General features: G+C 36.3%; 1 protein-coding gene across 15 annotated transcripts in view; it reads left to right on the top strand.

Moving 5' to 3' along the window:
• Positions 1 to 22,518, top strand: part of PAM (peptidylglycine alpha-amidating monooxygenase) — a 278,484-nt gene that overhangs the window by 192,567 nt on the left and 63,399 nt on the right. For all 15 annotated transcript variants that reach the window (XM_037142660.2, XM_037142659.2, XM_037142657.2 and 12 more), the window contains 5 exons: positions 15,624 to 15,672; positions 16,951 to 17,018; positions 18,336 to 18,416; positions 18,705 to 18,781; positions 19,330 to 19,433. In XM_037142660.2, the coding sequence (XP_036998555.2) occupies positions 15,624 to 15,672; positions 16,951 to 17,018; positions 18,336 to 18,416; positions 18,705 to 18,781; positions 19,330 to 19,433 (379 nt within the window). The remainder of the gene's footprint in view (positions 1 to 15,623; positions 15,673 to 16,950; positions 17,019 to 18,335; positions 18,417 to 18,704; positions 18,782 to 19,329; positions 19,434 to 22,518) is intronic.

The following is a 22,518-nucleotide window of genomic DNA, read 5'->3' as shown; positions in this document are numbered from 1 at the left end:
ATCAAATACACTAATACTCCTATAGAAAATGTTCAAATAGTCACACCACAATGGATAAATTAAGACCATGAATAGCTTCACATTCATTCAGATAAGATTTTACTGTCAAAACATTATGGAAAATCTTTAGCCTGTTCAGATTTCAGAATGGAAGACGGTCCCAGTGTTAGAGCAATGAAACCTCTTCCTTAGTACATGAGCTATCAGTTAAAATACTAACCCTGATTGGAGGACTCTGGATAAATATGAATGTTTTCCTATTAAAATAATCTCTCTCAAACTTTGTTTTCCCATTTTTGGAAAGTACAGAAAAACATTAAGAATAAAAGTTAAATAATTGTGATATTTTACCTTTAATAAAAATCTATAATCTGTAGTATGTGGTGATGGTTGCACATGTCTGTGAATATACTAAAACTATTGAACTGTAAGCTTTAAAGAGGGAAGTTGTATGGTATGTGAATTATATCTCAATAAAGGTATTATAGAAAAGGTATATTGCTAAAAAGAATAAAATTTGCCCTGGCTGGTTTGGCTCAATGGATTGCGCATGGGCATGGAAACCCAAAGGTCACCAATTCGATTCCCAGTCAGGGCACAGGCCTGGGTTGCAGGCCAGGTCCCCAGCTGGGGGTGTGTGAGAGGCAACAAAGCAATGTCTCTCTCACACATCAATGTTTCTCCCCCTCTCTTTTTCTCCTCCTTCCCCTCTCCCTAAAAATAAATAAATAAAATCTTAATAAAAAAGAAAAAAATTATACTCCCCTCTTTGATCCCACCTCCCTTTCCCACCCACCATCCCTCCTTTCCAGGTAACTACCATTTATATCTGCCAACTTTTCCTACGCTTATTCCTACATTTCTGTACACACACACACACACATACACATACACACACACACACACACACACACAGAAACCACAGATGTGTACATAGGCACTTTTTTCTTTTGGGGACAAAGATCAGATCACACTCTCACAGATCTGTACCTGCTGCTGTTTTTAACTTAACAATGTACCCTGGGCATATTTCTAAGGCAGTGCATGTAAAGCTCTGCATTATTTATAATGGCTGCCTAGTATGCTGTTGTGCTGATGTGCTATAATTTATATATCCTGTCCCCTGTTAAAGACATTGAACTTATAGGTTTTTGCTGTTACAAGCAGTGCGGTGCTGAATGTCAAAGTTAGAAATGTTTTGGGTGACCACGTATTGACACTGCACAGATTTCTAGAAATGGGATTTTGGGGTCAATGAGTATTTAAACCTTAACCAATTCCAGCAAACTTGACAAAACAGCTTTTCCAGTTAAGGTCCCCTGCACATGAGCGAGGCCTAGGTTCTTACCTGCACTAAATTTTACACTTCAAAATTTTTGCCCAGGGTTTACTAAAACACAGGAACTCCTCTCCTTGCTTCATTAAAGGATTTGAATTAGCTGGAAGGTCTGAGTCGAATTACCTCTAAAGTACATAATCTAGGTCAGGATTTCTCAAAATCTGATCTGAGGACTACCTGCACCAGAATCTCTTTGGGGTGCTTATTAAAATGAAAATTGCTTGTTCCAGCCAGACCTACTGAATTAGGTGCACAGAAAGCAGAGTCTTGGCAGCGGTGTGTGGGGAGCTCATCCTGACTCGCAAGAGTCAATAATTAATTTTTCAGGTCCTTAATGAGCTGATTGTTCATTATAGCCATCATTAAAAATAAAGGCAATGAATACTCAAAATCATCATCTAATTATTTTACTACATTTTACTATTGTCTGTGCTCTGGAGGGCATTTATAGCGATTGTATTAGAATGGTGGAAATACTATAAAATGGTGTTGACTGCTCATCTCTTCCCAACCCAGTGTTCAGTGAAATCCACCATGGTGGGAAAATTGACACCATGGAAATTGATAAATGCTGCAAATCAGTGCTTGATAAATTATTTTGTTGGTCATTTGAATTTAAGGAAATTATGGAAGAGATATTAATATTACAGATTATTGTGAGTAGCCCAAAAATTCAGGGAATATTCTTCAAGTATTGAAAAACTGTTATCCAATACAACAAAGATTCTGCTCACATCAGTGATGAGCAGCTGCAGTTCCAACACATGCCTCTGTTGTGTCACTAAACAGCAGAGAATTATGCAAACCTTCTCATCTTAACCACTCCCTCATAGATTCCAACCACAGCAGAAACTTTTAAAAATGATTCTGTGATATTCAATTGGTTATATGTAATTTACAATGAACAGTATTATGTATTGCATTATTTGTAAATTGTGCACTACACATTTTATATTAAAAATATATAATAAAATTTATATGTATATACACATAGGCATATTTTTTTCAGAAAGCCAGTACACCCTAGTGAGCCCAGGATCTGAAATGTTAACAAGATGCTCAGTTGATTTTTATGCAAATCACAGTTTGACAACTGAGGCTCAGATTGCCCTTAGTAAGGGTTGAAGTTACTTCTATATCTTCCCCCTGTACTACAGGTACATCAAGGCAATTTCCTGGGGTTCGAGACATGCAGAGAATAGTTTGCATTTACCAAAATAAGTACAATTAAATCTTAATTCTCTTAAGAAGTTCTCTTAAGAAAAGGGAAGTTTTCAAAGAAGAAAATGCATTTAATTACTGTCTGGTTATTCTAGCACTTTATTTTACTTAGGAATTTAAAGGAGGGTTTATTTTTATTCTTAACTTTTTCACAAAATTTACTCTTTGTATTTTAAAATGCTGTAATGGTAGAAGACACCTACAATGCATGTATAACTTTCTTGGACACCCCTTCCCTATATATAGGTGGGCAAATGTTCCTTTTTTACATTTAAGCTAAATAAACCTTTTTGAAGAATGAGCAAAAATAGTTAAGTTATACCCCTTCTTTTTTAAATTTAATCTTTATTTTATTTTTTAATTACCATGTAGTCCCCTTATACTCCCCTCCTCCCAGCTGTCGCCACACTGTAGTCTGTGTCCTTGCGTCCTTTTCCTTTTTGCTCAATCCCTCCACCCCTTAAACTACCCCCCACCACTCGCTGTCATCTGCTCTTCATCCAAGAGTCTGCCTGTTTTGCATGTTAGTTCCATCTGTCCATTAGACTCCCCATATGAGTGAAATCTTATGGTATTTGTCTTTCTCTGACTGGCTTATTTCACTTAGCACAGTGTTCCCCAGGTCTCCTTAAGTGGAATGTTTGGGATGACAGGGACTAGACCATTAAAGGCAGAAACCATGAGACCACTCTGAAAATTGGCAAGAAGGTAACATTCAATTTGCATGAAATTCCATAGCCATAGCCTCTTAGGCCTTTCCAGATAGAGGGAAGAGATGGAGACATGGCTGAGAAGGCATGGTTGAAAGGAAACAGTGACATTTATTTTATTTTCTCCTGGGGAAAGAAAGGAATAAAAACCGTAGATCTGAGAAGTTGAAAACTAATTTGTTTTTGAAGTACTTGTTTTGGCAGCAGAGATTGAGTCTCCAGGGTGATTGCAGGAGGACAGTGTGGTGGGAAGGTGTTGTCTAGCCCAGCCCCTCTATTTTACAGAATGAAAATCGATGCTTAGAAAGGTTAAGTGACTTGCCCAAGGTGGTATAACTACTAGACCAATGCTGTTAAAAACTAAAAGAATTTAATGTTTGTTGGATTTCTACTTTGTATCTCTGCCAAAGTTCATGTCCTAACGATATAAAACAAGTAATAGAGTCCGTGTTTCTAAAAGTCCTTTGAACCTCTGGGAGTGGAGAGGAATGAATTTATTCATGCACAATAGAATAAATATGAATAAAGATGGAATCATTTACCTCATCTCATTTAAGCCTTTTCATTCTGATGTATTAAGTAATCCACTCCCCTTGTCTGGTAGGGATAGTTCTAAATCAGGTTGCTTGATAATCCCACTGATTTCAGAAGAATGGTAGTTGGATGTTCTCGTTCTTTTCTAACCTTCATTTTGCACAAGTAGCTTGACGTGAGTCATGGGAATGATTTTAGGACTATTCAGTTCTCTCAAAGGATCCAAAAGGAGCCTGTTATCTTGAAGTATTCTTTTCTCTTGCCAATCTCTTTACATAAATATGAGCGCTCTGATTCCCCAGCTTCTGCATTTCAACTTTGCGAATCATGTTCAGTATGGAAAATTAATGATCCTTATTCTCATTCATTCCATGGACACCTGTTTATTTTAATACCTAAATATAGTTATTAAGTATCAAGAATTACATTTTTGTTCATTTGGTTATGAGAAGATATATAAAGTACTACAGTATTCTTTTTGAAAGAATATGTTAAGAATGTTTTTATCCTTTAAAATGTGTTTTTAAAGCAAGTTAACATTGAACAATATAATATTTAGCTTAAGTAAGAGTTTTCCAGGAAAAAAATTATTCCCTAATTCCAGTTAATTTTTCTCATTTTATGTTTTTTTGAGAAAACCTTATACTTTACCTTCATTTATTTACCCCTTTGCAACTCATGCTTTTGTTGTCATTTATAGTTGACTTCTTTTTTTTTATCCTTACCCGCAGACATGCTTATCTTTTTAGAAAGAGTGGAAGGGAAGGAGGGAGAGAGAGAGAGACATTAATGTGAGAGAGAGACAGCCATCGGTTAGCTCTTGTACACCCTCTGACTAGGATCCAACCTGCAACCCAGGCACGTGCCCTCCCTGGGTATTAAACACTTGACCCTTTAGTCTACAGGATGATGGTCCAACCAACTGAGCCACAACGGGCAGGACTGACTCCTTTTTTGGAGCTGGTCAAGGCTGTACAGTCATCAACTAATTAATGCCATTTGAATTAATAACAAATAGCATTTCATTTTTAATGAAAGGAATTAAGAAAAGAAGAAGAAAAGTTAGTTTCCCATTGCCTCACATAAAAATTAGGAGGCACAATTAAATTTCAGTGTAATCTACCGTTTAGGACACTGGCAATACTATCTGCAGTATGTTTTTTCACGTCTCCACACATGCTCTGTCTGGTTTCCTATCCTTCACCCTGTCCCTCACTGCTTTCCGTCATTGCCTTAGTGTGTTTACGTGTGCGTGCTAGGAACTCCAGTGAAAGATGAACGTCATTAGGGAGAAATGCTAGGATTTCACATTCCACTTCCCATTTACTATTAGTTCCTTTTTATGGTAGCCAACTGCCTTATTTATAAAATGGAAAAGATACCCTAAATAAATACATGACCAAAAAAGTGTTTGATGAAACCTTTGAAATATAACATTTAATTAAATTCATAAAATCATGTGTTAGAAGACAAAATTCAACCCTTCCTAGGCCCAGAAGAGACCGTTCTGCTCTCCCTATTCCCATTACTCCCCTTCCTCTTTTCATCATATACTTGGAAGCCTTTTATCCTGTTCTACATTTTTTCCATATATCTTAATTCTCCTTTTCTCCATCTTTGAAAACTTTTAAGAGTTCTTCTTCTTGTAGGAACATTTCTTCTCCCCTACACTTTTCCAGCCCCGTTTCTTTGTAAGTATTCCTCATCCTTGTTTAATGAAGTTAACTGTAATGCACCACCCACTAATAATTACTCATAACTGAAAGGAGAGAAAAACCTAGTTACTAACTGAAGACCCTTCTACACTGACCCTTTATCGTACAGCACAGGTGGCAAACACAAGGCCCGCAGGCCAAATCCGGCCTCCACCGTGTTTTATCTGGCCTGGCACCTTGTTTCTACTCGGCAGCAGTAACACGCTCTTGCTTAACTGTTACAGAGCAGTTACATTTATACAGTTCTAAAATTACATTCAGCCCTTTGAAGCCAACCGCGTTGCTGATGTGGTCCCCGCATCAGCAATGCAGTTTGACACCTCATTGCTGAAAATTGAGTTTGACACCCGTGTCTTACAGCATAAAGACTAGCTTAAGGTCTGAGGGAATTCTGATAATGTCAGTCACTTGGGGGTTTCAGTGGTTTTTCCATTAATAGAGTAATGATACTTAGCACTTTATACTACTTCTCAACTCAGAAGTTACTTTAGTAATCCTCCTACCACATTACAACATATGGAATGACTACAAATTAATGCTAAATCAAATATATGAGCTATAATGTTCAAAGTGTATTCCCTAAGTAATACCGAAGACTGCGTGCATGCATAATTATATGTAAATTCGATGCCTTGGATTTTTTTCATTGAAAAACCAAACACAATGCACAATAGTATTTTAAGTTGACAAAAATAATTGGGTTGAAAATGTAACCACTGATTTTTAGTTGACTTTCAAAAATCATATTCCAATTAAGTTGCAGTTTTTGCAGAATATAAACTTCCAGTTTTCAAAACAAAATAAATAGGATGGTGTTGCTGCTACATATACTCTTTATCATTTGTGAGCATTTAGAGGTTTAAGTTAAGTAAAAGACTGTGAGCACATTGCACATCATGGCTGAGAATCTGAAAGGGTGTGAAAGGAGGTAGACTGTGTGTGTGTGTATATGTATATACACACATATATATAATGCTCTTACAATAACTAAAAAACTCGTAATAGAGAATTTTATATGAGAAACATTTTAGCCTTCATATTTTAAATTAATTTTAAAACTGTTTATTTGATCAAAACTCTTAAGGTCCTTTTTCACTCCTACACTTTTACAGCTATTACATTCTGCCCTCAGTGGGAAGAACAGACAATAATTGGGAGAATGCAAAAGAAATTTTAGATTATCATTTAAAAAATAAATAAATATATATTAAAATAGAGCTATGGAAGTCAAAGGTGGTTGCTAGAACTTTTCACTGAGAGAAAGGGGAAATTAAAAATTATTTGTTACATATAATATTTAGAATTGTCCAACTGAAGTTCATGAAGGTAGTGGACAAGCTAGCTTCATTAAATGTGTCTGGTTTTAGCCAAAAAACAACTTCTTCAGAAACACAAATAAATCTTTAAATATTGTCTGTCCCTAAACATAAAGATTGAAAATTTAATGCCTCAGGAAAGGAACACAGCCCGAGGGCTTTTACTGTTTGATCTGGGTGCCGCTTACCCAGATGTGTTAGTTTTCTTCAATTCCTGAAGCCATACCCCCTGATTTGTGTGCTTTTCAGTAAATTATGGTTCAACAAAAGTTTAAAGACCTATCAGTAATTTAAAAATTCACAATTCTGAGGGAAAAATAGTGTAAATAGTAAAGTTTTACTGTAGATTTTTTTTTTGCTCTCATAAAAGATGGAGACAGGAGTGTGCTCTGACATTAGTTGTCCGACATCCTCCAGACAGAGTGATTATAAAAGCAGGTTGGTGAGCCTGCCTGCCTTTCATTTGATCTCTTTTGGGAACAGCAGAGATCATCATTTGTGAGAGTCGTCTTCTTGCAGGATAAATAGATGCATTTTTGCTTCCCTGCCACAGGACAAATGGAAGCCAGTAATTTCTAGTCCCAGAGCAGGGAAAACAAAATCAAAAGAGGCTAACTCACTGCAGTGGCAGCTTCAAAAGGAATTCTTTTTTGAAGGTTTTTTCCCCCTTAGTGCTGGTTTATTTAGCACTGAAGCTTGTCTGCTACACCAGCTTTCAACAGCCTCCCACAAACCCGGGCTGTTCATGCCCTGTATTAACAGTGCCCCTATTTCAGTTACATTTGCTAAGCTGATATATATTTGCCATTGCAGCTTAAGCTGTTAGTGCTTTTTTAAATGGAGACTTTTATATCAGTGTATCCATCACTGAAGAATCCTGATATTCTGAGAGTATGCTTTTAGGGATCCATGAATTCCCTAGGAGAAATTTGGTGATTTGGATTTTGTTTTGAAGAAACCCCCATGAAAGACTTTAACGTATGCATTTCTGATTAATTTGGCCGATTATCATTTTACTGAATACTGTCAAGTGAGTTTAAGACCTGCCTTTAAAATTCAGGTGGTACCAAAAAAGCACTGAAGGAGCTGTGTTTTTGCTCCATCAAATCCAGGTTTCCATTTAATGTGCCTGTGCCCGGAGTGAACACAGGGAAAACCGGATCTGCTGTTCCTTCTGCTGTTCCCTTTTTGCCTCCGGTGCTTGTACCCATCTCTCTGCTCTTGCAGGGTTTCACATGTGCAGAAATAACCTTTTTATATACAGTGTCCCACTCTATACAAATCACTTGTTTCTTACAATGTGCCACAGCCAGCGCACCTGACAGCAATCTGTCCCAGTGCTGAGGAAACTGGCTTTGTTTGCTCTGTTTAGAGACCTCACTCTACTCTCTCCTAAGGGATTTTCCAAGTCATTTAGATGATATGAAATTTTCCCTGACTTTAGAAATGAATCCCCAAGTAATCTCCTATTCTTGGTCGCCTTGGGAGCCATGATTTGATATTGGGAAAACATCATCTGTCCCATTAACTTATTGTTGTTAATTTAGAACAAAGAACCGTAAGGTAAATATCAAGCCAACTGAATATTCAAATAGTTATTACAGTATCTATGTACATATAGTATTGCAAAGTTAATTGGTGTGTACTATGATATTCTTGTTCCGTTTGCATTTATTTGTTCAAGACAGGAAGAAAGTGGGGAAGGTCGCCTTTAAATTACATTCAGGCCTCTGAGAAGGTGGAAGGGAATGATCCCGTTTAGAACTACTTGCTTACACATTTTCTGGAATATGTTTTATTATGAAAGATGTTTGCCTCTTTGTTTTTCATAACACTTGGCAGTGGTTCAGGCATACTTTCTCAGGACTTCCGCAAGGAGAAGATCCATTACCCAAAACTGTGGTTGGGATAGTAGGTAATGGGGGCACTTTATCCTTTACCTTTACCTTCCCGGGAAAACGCAGTGAATGGAAATCCACTCTACGACTGTCCTTCTGAAGTACTTTTCCAATTAGTGGAATGTAGTTCATAATGCTCCCTCGGTTCCCTCAGGACCGATGGTGAAGCTGTCCTTTCATCCAAGCAGGAAACAAGGAGGACAAGATGAACTCATGACGTGTAGAGAGCTATCTCTAGAGGGAAAGATTCGGAGACACCAACAGACTTCTAAGGACCTAAGATGTAGTAGGTCATTATCATGCATTACCCCACACACTTACTTTACTACTTAGCTACCAATCCAAGCAGGAACTCTAAGCTATTATTACAAAAGCAAGCTAAATAGTTTGGAATAGATAACCTCATGTTTCCGTGCATTCGCCTTCCATTAGGAAAAATGAACTTCCTGCTTAAATGGATGTCTTTTGGACGGCTGGTTACTTATCATTCTTGCTTAATTCCTACCTTAGCTTCAGGCTATTTCAGAGATTAAAATGCCTTGGAAGTCTCTAATAAATGGAGCACTTTTTTTTTCTTTTTTGAATAAATAATGTTGGCTACATATAAACACAGGAGAATTAATTTTGATACCCTGGCGTGTCACCAGTTAGCTTTGTTACTTTGGCCAACACTCTTAATCTCTGTAACCTGGTACTTTCTAGCTACAAGGCAAAAGAGTTCAGTTCCATGATTGCCAGTGTCCCTTTCAGTTCTGAAATTCTATGAGCCTGTATATTTGATAAAATACGTTGCTCTGGTTATACATCTCTGCCTAAGCAGAGGAGAGCAATTTCTCGAAAAAAAAAAAAGAAAAAAAGACAGCAGAGACCCTTGTGGAACAGCCATCCAGTTTTCATCTTGTGCAAGATTAGGTTCTGATTGAATGCCATTTTCAAGTGTCATCCAGTGTCTGGAAATACTTGATTCTTTCATTATCAGACAACTCCATAGAAGTTTTACCATTCAGCTGCCAGTACAGCGGTGTTGTGTCCTATACTGTCATATGCTTCTAAGGGATGATTAGGTTTTGTTATTTGACATTTCTTAAATTGTTTTCTAACTCTTCCACTGCTAATATCTTCACCATTACAAACACAGCTAATACATGTGTATGCCATTATAATAGAGTATATGACAAATAATGAAATATACCTCCTAATGTCATCTGATATCTATCTTGTGAATGAAAGTTCTTCTCCATATCTTGAAACCCACCAGGCTCAAATTATGTTTTACTGATCAAGAACAGCACTCGTGAAATATTCCTCCAACAGGGATGTCTTTGGTTCAGTTTTTTTTTGTAAATACAGAACATGAACATACAAAAGTCAAGTATTTACCAGTGTACCTTGGAGACACAGTGAATCTGTAGCCCAGCCCAGTGAAGGAGAGAATTATTTTACTTTGGAATAAAATTAAAATCAGATAGATGAAGCTAACTGGGAAGAAGAGCTGTCATGATTTTTGTATGATGACAGTTGTACAGGGTAAGTCAATAAATACAGGTTAAAACAATTTCAATATTAATATAAAAAATGGCCTTGGTCTCTTTCCTACAAACACAGGATCCTGTTGAACTGACTTGTAGCCCTGAACTCAGGAAGGAGCAGATTGGCTTGTGTCTGTCTGGTCAAGGGGAGCTTTATTATTAAAAGTCATGGAAGGACCTGGAAACAGTGCATTATCAACTTCTTCACAGTCCTGTTATCCCTAATCCAAGGGTTTTGATTTAGCCAGACCATGGTGCTTATTTCTTACTGAAATATCTTTATCTCACAGATATGGTGATTCCATTCTGTATCGACCTAGTTCAGACCCTTCTGAATCAGCATTTTTATTCCCATTTTGAGAATATCTACTTTGTGCAATATCTTTAACATACCATTTCAATTCTGATTTCTTTTTTTAACCATCTCTTTACTCATTTAGAATTCCCAGGTTGCTTCCCCCTTTCTTTTGTTCCTGTGCTATAAGTTGGAGAAATTTGATGTGCTTTAGTTTCTTCAATTAAATTCCAGACCTATGACCGAAATACAATTTTTAAAGGAAAATATCCTTGTGTTGAAAAATTTTTTGAATCTACCAATTAGAAGAATAATGATAGTAATGGGTACAATTTATTGGATTTTTTTAGTACTCCAAATAGATTTCTGTATTCTTTACATAGATTATTTCATTTATAGACTAAATTTTTTAAAGATTTTTATTTATTTTTCTTTAGAGGAGAAGGGAAGGAGAGAGGGAGAGAAACCTCAATGTATGGTTGCCTCTCATGCATCTCCTGCTGGGAACTGGCCTGCAACCCAGGCATGTGCCCTGACTGGGAATCTAACCGTGATTTTTTGGTTCGCAGGCCTGCGCTCAATCCACTGAGCTACACCAGCCAGGTCTATAGACTAAATTTTCTGAGTGGTGTCATATTGATCATGAGTACAAATCTATCAATTATCAAATAGGTAACCTTCTAGATTCTACTCATTTTAGAAAAAGGAACTTAATAAGGACCTTGCTGAAAACCGATGGTGATCTTATAAGGCACTATGGTCAAGTAATTGTGTGTGATGAAAATACATAAATTCCAAACTTTCACTGAAAAAAATCTTACATATTGTACAATATTTATATTAAAATATAAATCAGGGAAATAGTCTGCTTCCTAGTCTACCTTTCATTTGGACAAATTCAATTCTGTAGTTTCAGACTATTTTAGTCATTTGACTCATTACTGTTCCCATCTCCCTTAAGCTATGGTGTTCCATCTCTGTGGTCTTCAGCCCTCTGTTGACGTTTCTATTTCCTTTCCTCTGCTCTCTCCCATGTAGTTTCATTCTAGTCACAGAATCAGTCTTTCCAGCTACCTTTTCCAGCCAGCATAGGATTTTTGATATTCTGAGTTTGTTTTCTGTCACTCCTTAACTATGTCATTTCTGATTTTGTTTTTTCTACTTACGTGGTAAAATTAGCAGAAGCACTAATATATTTCTTTAAGATAATAAACCTCCTAAGTGTCATTCATTTTTATGTTGATGCAAGTCAGGCAGGTTTCATATATAGCCCAGTGGATGGAAATGAGTTAATTCTTATGAGGCCTCCTATCTCATGGTTAAAGCACTATTACCATTTAGAAGGGCAGACAAAGTCAGAGCACATTGGAAGTCATTGGTAAAATATGCAAAACTAGCTGAAGTTTCTGAGTTCATCAGAAGTAAGGTCAGTATAGAGGTTATGGAAATAATAATGCACCACTGTGCAAAAGTCACATTAAAGTTAGAAGGTCAGAATCTTCACTCCAAACACTAGGCTGAAATTTGCTTCTCTCCCAAACTGCCACTTGCTGTAGGAGTGGCTATATATCCAGGAGCCCCTGAGGCCCTCAGGGAGGAGTTCCAGTTGCTCCAGCAGGGATTTCTCACCACGTATCTGCCAGCACCTGGGCCGTTTAGGTCAGACTGTAGAAAGTTATACTAGAAAAAGATCGTGACCATTTAGAATAATAAAATTGATTTTGAAATAATGAATATATGAATTACAATTGGTTCTAATAATGTTTAAAATATATATAAATATACTTTATAAGTGTTTACTTTGAGATAACTTCTAGAGTTTTATTCAACTAAAATATCTTTGTTTAAATGTATAAGGACCCATCACTAAATAACAGAATTTCTTAAAGTCACACAGTTAGAATTGTAATTCTATCAGTCCGTGGTTAAATAATCATGATAATCTAAAGTGTTCTCCACGCTTTAAACCATAATGTCTGCATGCTCACATGAATACACACCCGAATACACAGCATAGTTTTTAGAAATGCTTCATTTCCTGCTGATTCACTGCATCAAATTAACCAGATAAATTTCCTATAAACAAATTCCTTCAAAACTCTTAAGGAAAAAGTTAAAAAACTGAAAAACTCTGCATCACTTAAAAACTCTAGTGTGTTTTTAAAGTATATCTCTTCATTCATTTTTCTTGTGTGTATTTTGTTTTCTGGAGCTTTTTGTAAAACATGCCAAATTTTCACTTTGGACCTTTATATTCACCAGCCCACTTATACCCACATAAGATTTACATTCCATAAGACAAAACTTGGAGCCTCTAAAGTCCAGTTTTTCCTGCAGTTCTTTGTTATAGAATATGCAGGTTAGGTGTTCAGTACATTTTTCTAAAAAATGTATCGATCATATTCTTACTTGAGTTTTTAGCTGTTTTCTTATTGCTGTGTGACAGCCTTGGCTTCCTCATAGGACATGGCATGCAGTTGTTAAACACGAAGAATCAAAAGAACACCTGGTACTATGTCTTTGCAGTGGACTGAGTGGTGAGACTATGGCTCACCTTGTGAAAGTCTAGAAGAAAGAAAATAGACACCAATTGTATAGCAATGTCTATTCTCTTTTTTAGAGAAAAAATCTCTCAATTTAGACAATTTAATTCTAATTAAAAACCTTATCTAACAGGAAGATACACCGTTACTGGCAATGGTAACATTCCTGATGCTCTTAATTAGGTGACACATTTCAACTTTAATGATAAACTTGTTTAATAGTACTTGAAATGTGTTAATTTATTTATTAATTTTCCCATTTAATTTTTTAAGTCATTTAAAGAATATCAACCAAGTTGGAAATCAAAATGGGATTCTCTTGATTTGTTCAGTGCAAAGATGGAATGTACAACCAAGTGACAATTCTCTCTGCATACTTACATTTCTACTAGGATGGATGTTGTACAAGGAACAAACTTTCTCCTGGTATTGTTAATTAAAATAAAAATTTACAAAGCCTGACATCCAGGAATCAGTAAGTAATCTTCAGTGCCAGGTACTGTGCTAGGTGAAAACCTTACAGGGATCACGTCACGCCATTGCTTTAAATCTTCCAATGGTTCTTTATAGACAGAGAATAAAACAGACTTTCAACTTACTCTGCATGGCCTGTGTGACAATTTCCAGTCACATGGCCACTCATCCTTCCCAGACAACTGTAGATGAAAGTGCTACCCACTCTCGCTTATCCTGTTCAGTTACCCTGTGACATTATCTTGTTTACATGTTTGATGTTCTGTTTTTCCCTGTTCTTCCTCTCCCAGTTTCCTATATCTCCACTCCCATTAGAGGATAAGTACCATGAGAGCAAAAAACTGGAATGTATATTGTTTTTCACCATTTCCATGGTGTATAGAACAATGCCTGAATATCACAATTGTTCAATCAATATTATTTGAATGAATTGATGACTGACTACCTTTATTCAAAATAACCTTTTAAGATAGGTACAATGTTTTCTTATGCATGAGAAATGTTTCACGAAATCAGCTAAGCTAATTAGGTGAGTCTCTAGAGTTTAGAATTCATTTGATCTAAATGAATGGAATACTTTCTACTATTCTCTTTTGATCAGTGGAGATATTTAAATAATTCTGGGTGAAGTCAATTTTAAAGTAGTACAGACTAGGCAGTTTACTAAATCTTATGCAGTACATTAAGAAAAATTTGTTCTCAGAAACAAAAATGTTCTTTTAATAAATGTAGTGCTTCTGTGTTTGAAAGCATAGGCAAAAATAAAGATAAGATTGCTTGTTATTTTTAAATATTATTTCCCCATATCTTTAAAGTTCATTTGAAACTTTTAAAAAAAGAATTCACCAAAATTATTTTGAAAATGGCACCTCACTAAAATTTAGGAAATAAACAACAACCACCAAAAAAACCCAACTGATTAAATATAACATGTTTGTCACTGAATTTATTTCTGAACTATCTTTGTTACAATCAAGCTTAAGACTACACAATTTCCTTTGTGTTTTATTACCAAACTATTAAATGTCATTTGTTATAAACTTTCTAAACATTGTCAGTGGTAAATCAGAATGCATCTCTTGCTGAGTCACCTGTTACACTTCTCTCTATATGAAGCCACCTTTGCTTTTCTCTTAATAGTTAACAGCTAAAACAAGAAAAAACAACTGCTGTTGTTCTTTGTTAACACGCATCACTAATTAATTTCTGATATAAATCTATCAACCTGGCACATGCACATATACAATAGTTATTTCTATTAAGATTAACTCTCAAAATTGAGATTTAAAGTTTTATATTGCTTAGAATAAAGTGCAAAGTAGGAGGAATCTAACATATACACAAATAGTAGCAGTGAGTGAGTGAGTATGAGATACTGTTCATGGTGTCTGTGGTGAGACATTAGCAAGTTCAACACAGATAAGGGTGTGAACAAGTCATTTTAATTTTTACCTTATTTCTATTTGGAGAAGGCAAAGGAAGACGAGAGAGGGGATTTGTGAGAGGTCTCTGAAATGTCCTAGGCAAAGATAAAGAGGTACTCACAGACTTTCCACTGAAGTTAAGGTGTAAAAAGAATAAATAGGTTTCTATTCAAAATGTGATAAAGGGCAAGTCTGAGGAACCAACAAAGAGATTCCATGTGGTTTCTGCTTTTAAAAAGTAGAAAAGCTAACTGTTCAAAGCCCCATGGAACAACTTCTCTGGATATTTCAGCAATAGAGATAAAACATAAAGAGTAGTAACAATGTCCTCCTGTGCACTTACGGGTAGTGTCCAATGTGTCTGCAGGAAAGCAGACAACTCATCCATTTGGTGAGTCAAGAAAAAAAACCACAAAGTGCTTGAAGTGATAGTCCTCTTGTTGCAGTTGTATACATTGGAGATTAAATACGGCAATGAATGTGGAAGTACTATAAATTAAAAAACACCATTCAAAAGGAACATGTAGTTCTTTTAGCCTTGAATTATAATCATTTAAAATTTATTATATTGAAATCCATTTCGCGTGTTTTCATATTTAAGATGTGTGTTTTGTGTGTGTTTTAGATGATCACAAGGACTGTTCTGGTGTATCCTTACACCTCACCCGCCTGCCGTAAGTACTTCTAGTTATCTTAGCTGAGAGAAAACTTTCGAGATGCTTGAAAACTTAAAAGTGGAAAATCCAGTATATTAGGTACCTATTGTTGTCTAACAAATTACCCTAAACCTAGTGGCTTGTAACAATTACTTATTGTCTCCTGGGGCCAGGAGCTGGGCACAACTTAGCTGTGGCTGGTGGTCTCACTCTTGGCTAGCATTTCAGTCATGGGGGGCTTGACTGGGGAGAAGCCACTTCCAAAATCACACTCAGGGCTATGGACGGGATTCAGTTCCCCTCTGGCTGTTGGCTACAAGACTTCCTTGTGTCCTTCTGTGGGCTCTGAACAGGCCCACCGTGCAGCGGGCTTTCGTCAGAGCCAGCAGGGGAGAAAGCAAGAGAGGGCATGCAAGATGGCAGCCAGAGTTGTCTTCATAGCCTCACCTCTTAAGTTACTAAATAGCATATGCCTGATGGGTAAAGAAAATAGTCCGCCACAAATGTTCACAGTCTGACTCCTGTCAAAAAGTTATTTTTTCTATATTCTGTTTGTTAAAAGTAACAGATTACTTGATCCAGTTACTAGGTCAACCTACACTTAAGGGAAGAGGATCAGATAAGGGCATGAATATCGGGAGCTGGGAATCACTGGGAGGTATATTAGTCAGTGATCTCCAGAGAAAATGAACCAATAGGATACTTATGCATATAGACATACATGATAGAGGTTGGGATTGATTTACTTGAAGGAAACTGTTTTACATGATTGTGGGGGCTGGCAAGTCTGAAACCTGAGAGCCTGGCTGGCAGGCTGGAAGTTCTGGCGGGAGTCAGTCGTGCAGGCTTGGGTCCAAAGGCAACATAGAAGCAGAATTCCTTCCTTTCCATGGGACCTCAATCTTTCCTCCAAAAAGACAGACCTACCCACATGGTGGATGGTAATCTGTTTTGCCCATAGTCGGTGATTTAAATAGTAACTGTATCAAAAAAACCTTCACAGCAACATACAACAAGACTTGTGTTTGATCAGACAAATGGTCCTGTAGCCTCGCCAAGTTGACCCAATTAACCACCCCAGGCCATTTACACAATGACCTCCACATTCGCCATGCCCTAAAAATGTGCGTGAGGCTATTTGCCCAAGAAAATGTTATTTTTAGAAAAAAATTCTACCTCGTTTTCATGTTATTTGGTTTCAGTTTTCATATGAATCATATTTTATAGACCAATCTGTTGAAGTATGTATTATTTTTCCAAGGCAGTAGTTGAGATAAATATTACTGTTTCCTGCAGACAGCCCTTAATTGCTGGCATGTACCTTCTGATGTCTGTTGACACTGTTATACCAGCAGGACAGAAAGGTGAGTAATGATCTTTTAGAATTTACCATCGCCTCATTACCTAATTTATAAGAATGAATTTAGTGTATAGTTATTATAAACATTTGAAATAACCAATATTTTTGAGTCCCTGAAAAATAAACCAATTCTTTATTATCCTTGGACTTAGAAATAGAGTTTTGCATTGTTCTGAGCAAGTACTTTATTACTTTAGAGATTATTTTAGTGAGATGCTAAGAATTGAGGCTCATGGGTAGGTAGTGGGTTCTATAAATTAAAGAATCAACCTTTAGGATTTTACAAATCCATCACCTATTCTTTAGATGCCAAAGACTAACTTCATAACATACTAGGGTGTAAACTACTGCAGGGAGTATAGGGTTCAAAATCAAGAAGCTATCAAGCTTCTTGAACCTAACACGCTGGGTTTATTATAAGAAGCTACTGGAATAAGTAAAATATTTTTATCATTGTATCTGATCTTCTGATTAAAGTTTAATACTGAATGTTTTTTATTTGTGTTACTGGGAATCTCTTAATACTGATGACACATATGGTCTCAATTTAACTGTTGACTGGGATAATATAAAAAATTTATTGAATCACTACTATGTGTTAGACTGTAAGGAAGGAAAAGTATATGAAATGGTCCCTTCTTGATAAGAACTGTGAATCTAGTTATCTTAGGTGTTTTCAATCAACTGTTCAAAAATCCTGTTTTAAAAATAAAAAACAGACCCTGGTTGGGTAGCTCAGCTGGTGGGAGCATCGTAGTGGTTCACCCGAGTTGCTGCTTCCTTCCCCGGTTGGACCAGCTGCTCGAATTAACTAATGAATCCATGGATGGGTGGAACAGGGAATGGATGTCTCTCTCTCTCTCTCTCTCTCTCTCCCCCCTGCCCCTCACCCTACCTTTCTCCTTCTCTAAAATCAATAAATAAGAATTTTTAAAGTATAAAATAACACATTTTTTCAAGTTTTTCAACTGTGTAAATAGCATGACAGAGGTAACGATTTAAGCCACTATGTTCACTGAGAGGGTGTTTTGATCTAGCCCTAGTCATTTTGTCTATGAATGATATAAAACGTGAGGATAAGGGGTTCTTCACTCATGTCAGAAGAGGGGCTGGCACATAGTAAGTGCATAATGTCTATTGCATTTGACTATTGCAGTGTCTATTGCAGTTGACTATTCATGTGCATGTTTGCTTCATAAGAAAACCACCGTGCCTAGCGGCTTGTGCCTAGCAGTGTGTATACCTTATACATACTATTAGACAAGGATAATGTTATTTTCCAGTTCAATAGTGACTTTTTCTGTGTTTTTATTTTTAACAGTGGTGAATTCTGACATTTCATGTCATTATAAAAAATATCCAATGCATGTCTTTGCCTATAGAGTTCACACTCATCATTTAGGTAAGAACTTTAAACTACCCGTTAAATTATAAATATTTACCATTGTGCTTACTTATGCTAAAAATGTAACATGCAAATTATTTGACATTAAATATGTTTCAATGAAAGCAATTTTGCTCAATACATTGAAAGTCAGTATGATTATTTTTGTCATTTGTTTTCATTAAAACACCTAGCATTTGGGTTCAGAAAGTATTTTGATTTCACTTTGAAATAGGAAAGCAAGTAATGCTTTTTACTTTTTGAATACTTTATTTATGATATTATTATAATTTGTGTTCATTTCAGGTAAGGTAGTAAGTGGATACAGAGTGAGAAATGGACAATGGACACTGATTGGACGCCAGAGCCCCCAGCTGCCACAGGTGTGTAGATTCTAGTTTAATTTTGAGAGAAAAAAATTAAGCATTGGGTAGTAACTTTAAAAGCTCTCATCAGGGCGAGACAACTGTAACTGAACAACAATAAAAAAGAGAAAAAGAAAAAAAGAAATAACATTAGAAAAAAATTCTCTAGGATCTAAACATCTCTAAAGCTAACTTTACTGTGCATAACAACTTTTTACAGCTTCCAACTTGGTGTTTTTTTCTTTAATAAGTTCTGTTAATATTTCTAAACATGGTAGTGATGGTGATGGTGGTGATGGTGGTGGTGGTGTTGGTGGTGATGGTGGTGATAATGGTAGTGGCGGTAGTGGCAGTGGTGATGGTGGTGGGTGGTGATGGTATTAATGGCATTGGTGATGGTGGTGGTGATGGTAATGATGGTGGTAGTGGCTGTGGTGGTGGTGGTAGTCATGGTGTGTCTCTTCATACTTTCTACCCAAGGGTGCTCCAAGCCTCATGTTATTAAAGCGTATGATTCTGGACTTTATTGATAATTTTAATGAATCTTTGGTTTGACTTCTTGGCAGGCTTTTTACCCCGTGGAACACCAAATAGATGTTAGTTTTGGTGACATTTTGGCAGCAAGATGTGTATTCACTGGTGAAGGCAGGACAGAAGCCACACACATTGGGTATGAGTCTACAATTTTCACTATTTAAAAAAGCTTTTATTGGGACAAGGCATGATTATAGGTGATGTTTGCTTTGTGAATGAGTTATGCATTTTTCCGTCATGAACAATCACAACAAAGTATAGAGTCATTTTAGGACTGATTGATTTGGATAAACTATAGAATGTGTGCTTACTTTTTTATGCTTCATTTCTTCCTGTTTATTTAAGACTTTCAAAATCATGCCTCTACATATTATGGTTACCACCAGAGTTCATATTACTCATCTTAAAGAAATAAAGGACAAATATAATGGTTATAAATTCTTTTTTCCTCAAGCAGCCTTTTCCCCAGCGTTCAGACTTGGACAAACACATGGTCTCTGCCCTTGGTGCTGCACATTAATTACTTAGACCCATGATTTTTTTCTTCCTGTTAAAACTTCCATATACTCAGTGTTTTTCAGTTTAGACTACCCAATGAAGATAATAATATTCAGCACTTTGCAAAAGAGAGTGTCAGGCTTTTAAATAATTTTTAAAATATTGAGCCTCTTTGAAATAAGTATATTTTATTTCAGATTTTCAAAGCACTGTGAACTCTTTGAAAAAAAGTCTTGCCAAAATTAAAAATGAAGGATAAAGCCTCTTATCATATTTTTTTGTTAGATGGAACCAAGGAACCTTCTTTGCATGCTAAACTAGGTTATAAAATATTTACTGAGGCCTCCTGGAAGTTGGAATTTTAAACCCTTTATCTTTTGATCAGTGAGAAGTTAGAGAAAGTAGGCATTTGAAAATATACATTAAAAGCACTGAAGATGATTCTTAATGTTGACAGCCCTCGGTGTTGGTTGTCAGGAGAAAAGGAAAAGATACTGATACAGGTAAAAGAAAATAAAGACCCTTGAGATGGTAAAATAGGATTTTATGTTACTTTAAAAGTGATTTTATATTAATAGCACCAATTTTAGGGCTAAAGATAAAACATATTTTTAAATTATTAATTTATATTAAAGAAGGAGCTTTCAACACCTTTGCTTTTGGATACATTTGATAAATTTGGGAGGTGCACTTGAGGAAAGCAATAAAATTACTAAATTACCTGAAATGGTAGTAGTAAGAAAAGGGTTGACAAAGCAGACATAATTAGATTTGAAGAGTCTGACAATTCGCTTCTTAACAATCCTTAAGTACCTGAAGTAACACGATTCAGAGGGCACTGATTAGCTGTTCTCCAATTTATATTAATGTAGAGCCCCAGGAACTTAAATGCCATTGGTACAGGTGAGCTAAGTAGTAACAATAGCCGTTTCAGCACATTCTGTGTATTAGGCTGCAAGTTTAAGTGTGGAGGTAATAGAGTGTGTTGCTTAGCTGTTCCATTACAGTTTGGTGGTGGGGTGGGGGTGCTGCAGTTGAGTTCAGATCCTGCCCATTGAGTGCCTTCTGTGAGGCAACACTGACCATAGAAATTAGTGACGTGATAGCGCCAGAACATGAGGCCAGACTGATCCCCGGAGGCCTCTTATGGTTTCATGAGTTCACAATAATTCTGTCTTTTTAAAAATGTGCATCTTGCTTTAAGATAATGCCCTAAAGTGACTATACTTATCTATCTTTTTATAAATCTCATGTGGGCTAAAGAGATGCCATTTTGTAAATAAATGAAACAAAGATATTATAGGAAATTAGGTTACTGCCTAAGTCCAGAGTCTGAATATTTAATTTATGTTAAAGAAGCAGTTTTCTTCCAGTGGAATGATAAACTCGTAAGGCAAGTTGGAGTGAGTGCAAATGTGAATTGGGTTCTCGTAACGATGCCTAACAGTCCTCTAGCACGTAATGTGCTTTTTAGTGTTAGAAAGGTAGTAGCCCCAGCGCACCTGTGTGTGGTAAAGTAATGGATACCACTTCCATAGGGCACTATGGAATCACGGTGGGAATGTTACCAGTTAAAAAGGAAAACTGGTATTTGGTGCTGTCTATTAAATTAAATGATACTCTGTAAATCTCCTCTCCCACTTTCCCCACCTAGTCCCCAAGCTCTGGGCCATGAACCGGCACCAATCCCAGTCCAGGCCTGTTAAGAACCAGGCCGCGTAGCAGGAGGTGAGCTTGTATTTGATGTAATGCACTTCTGTCACCCCCCAAACCATCTCTCCCCCTGTCCCCACCCCCCAAATGTGGAAAAATTGTCTTCCACAAAACTGGTCCCTGGTGTCAAGAATGTTAGGGACTGCTGCCCCAACCCCTCTTTTAGAACCATGAACATGAAGTCAACTCAGGTATAAATCCCACATGTCCAAAGGTCATCTGGGGTCCATTGATTCCCACTCCATGCACTAGGCGAACTATCGGCTTTATGTTTTTAACCTTATTCTGCAGTCACCTGGAAACTAGGTTCTACGAGCAAATTGTATCATCAGTGGCCTACTAGGAAGGTTTTCAGTTGAATGATTTTTCCATTCAGTCCAAGCTAATCTCTGTATTCAACTGGAAATTTAGGATGGGGGAAATGTTGCTTAGTTAAAACAATCAATGTTAACTAGTAAAGAGCAGTTTAAAAAATAGTGACTGACTATCTGATCCAGGGATTAATCTCAAAACACAACCTTAAAAAATAGGTGTGTCTATTAATATTAAGACATATTAATAAATATACTTAGTGGTAACATTTTAAATCTAAATATATTAGAATTCTTTTTAAATAGAAAATATGAATAGTATAACTTAGAAAAAGTTACGCCAACATAGTATTAATTAATCAATGAAGAAGCAATATTTTGTGCCTGGCTGTATTACATGTTTTATATTCAACCCAACACCTAAATTCATTTCAAATGTTTATTTAAATTTAAGCAAACAAATAAATAATTTAATTGTCTGCCAATTAAGCTAATTAGGTGAGCTAATTTGCCTAAAATTTATATGTTAAAATTTAAAATTAAGTCTTGAGAATTGGTTAGTTTTTTTAGTCATGGTGTACATTTGGAACCAGTTATCTCATGTATATATGAGAATATCTAATGAATATTCATAGAAACTAACCACAGCTCTTTAATCAGCATTTAGGTATGCATTATATGCAAAGATAAAATTATATG

Source organism: Artibeus jamaicensis, unplaced genomic scaffold (assembly GCF_021234435.1).
Source record: "Artibeus jamaicensis isolate MK-2021 breed Jamaican fruit bat unplaced genomic scaffold, CSHL_Jam_final contig_3243, whole genome shotgun sequence".
Classification (NCBI taxonomy): Eukaryota; Metazoa; Chordata; class Mammalia; order Chiroptera; family Phyllostomidae; genus Artibeus; species Artibeus jamaicensis.
The sequence above is the reverse complement of the archived record's forward strand: the minus strand, read 5'-3'. Positions and strand labels throughout refer to the sequence as shown.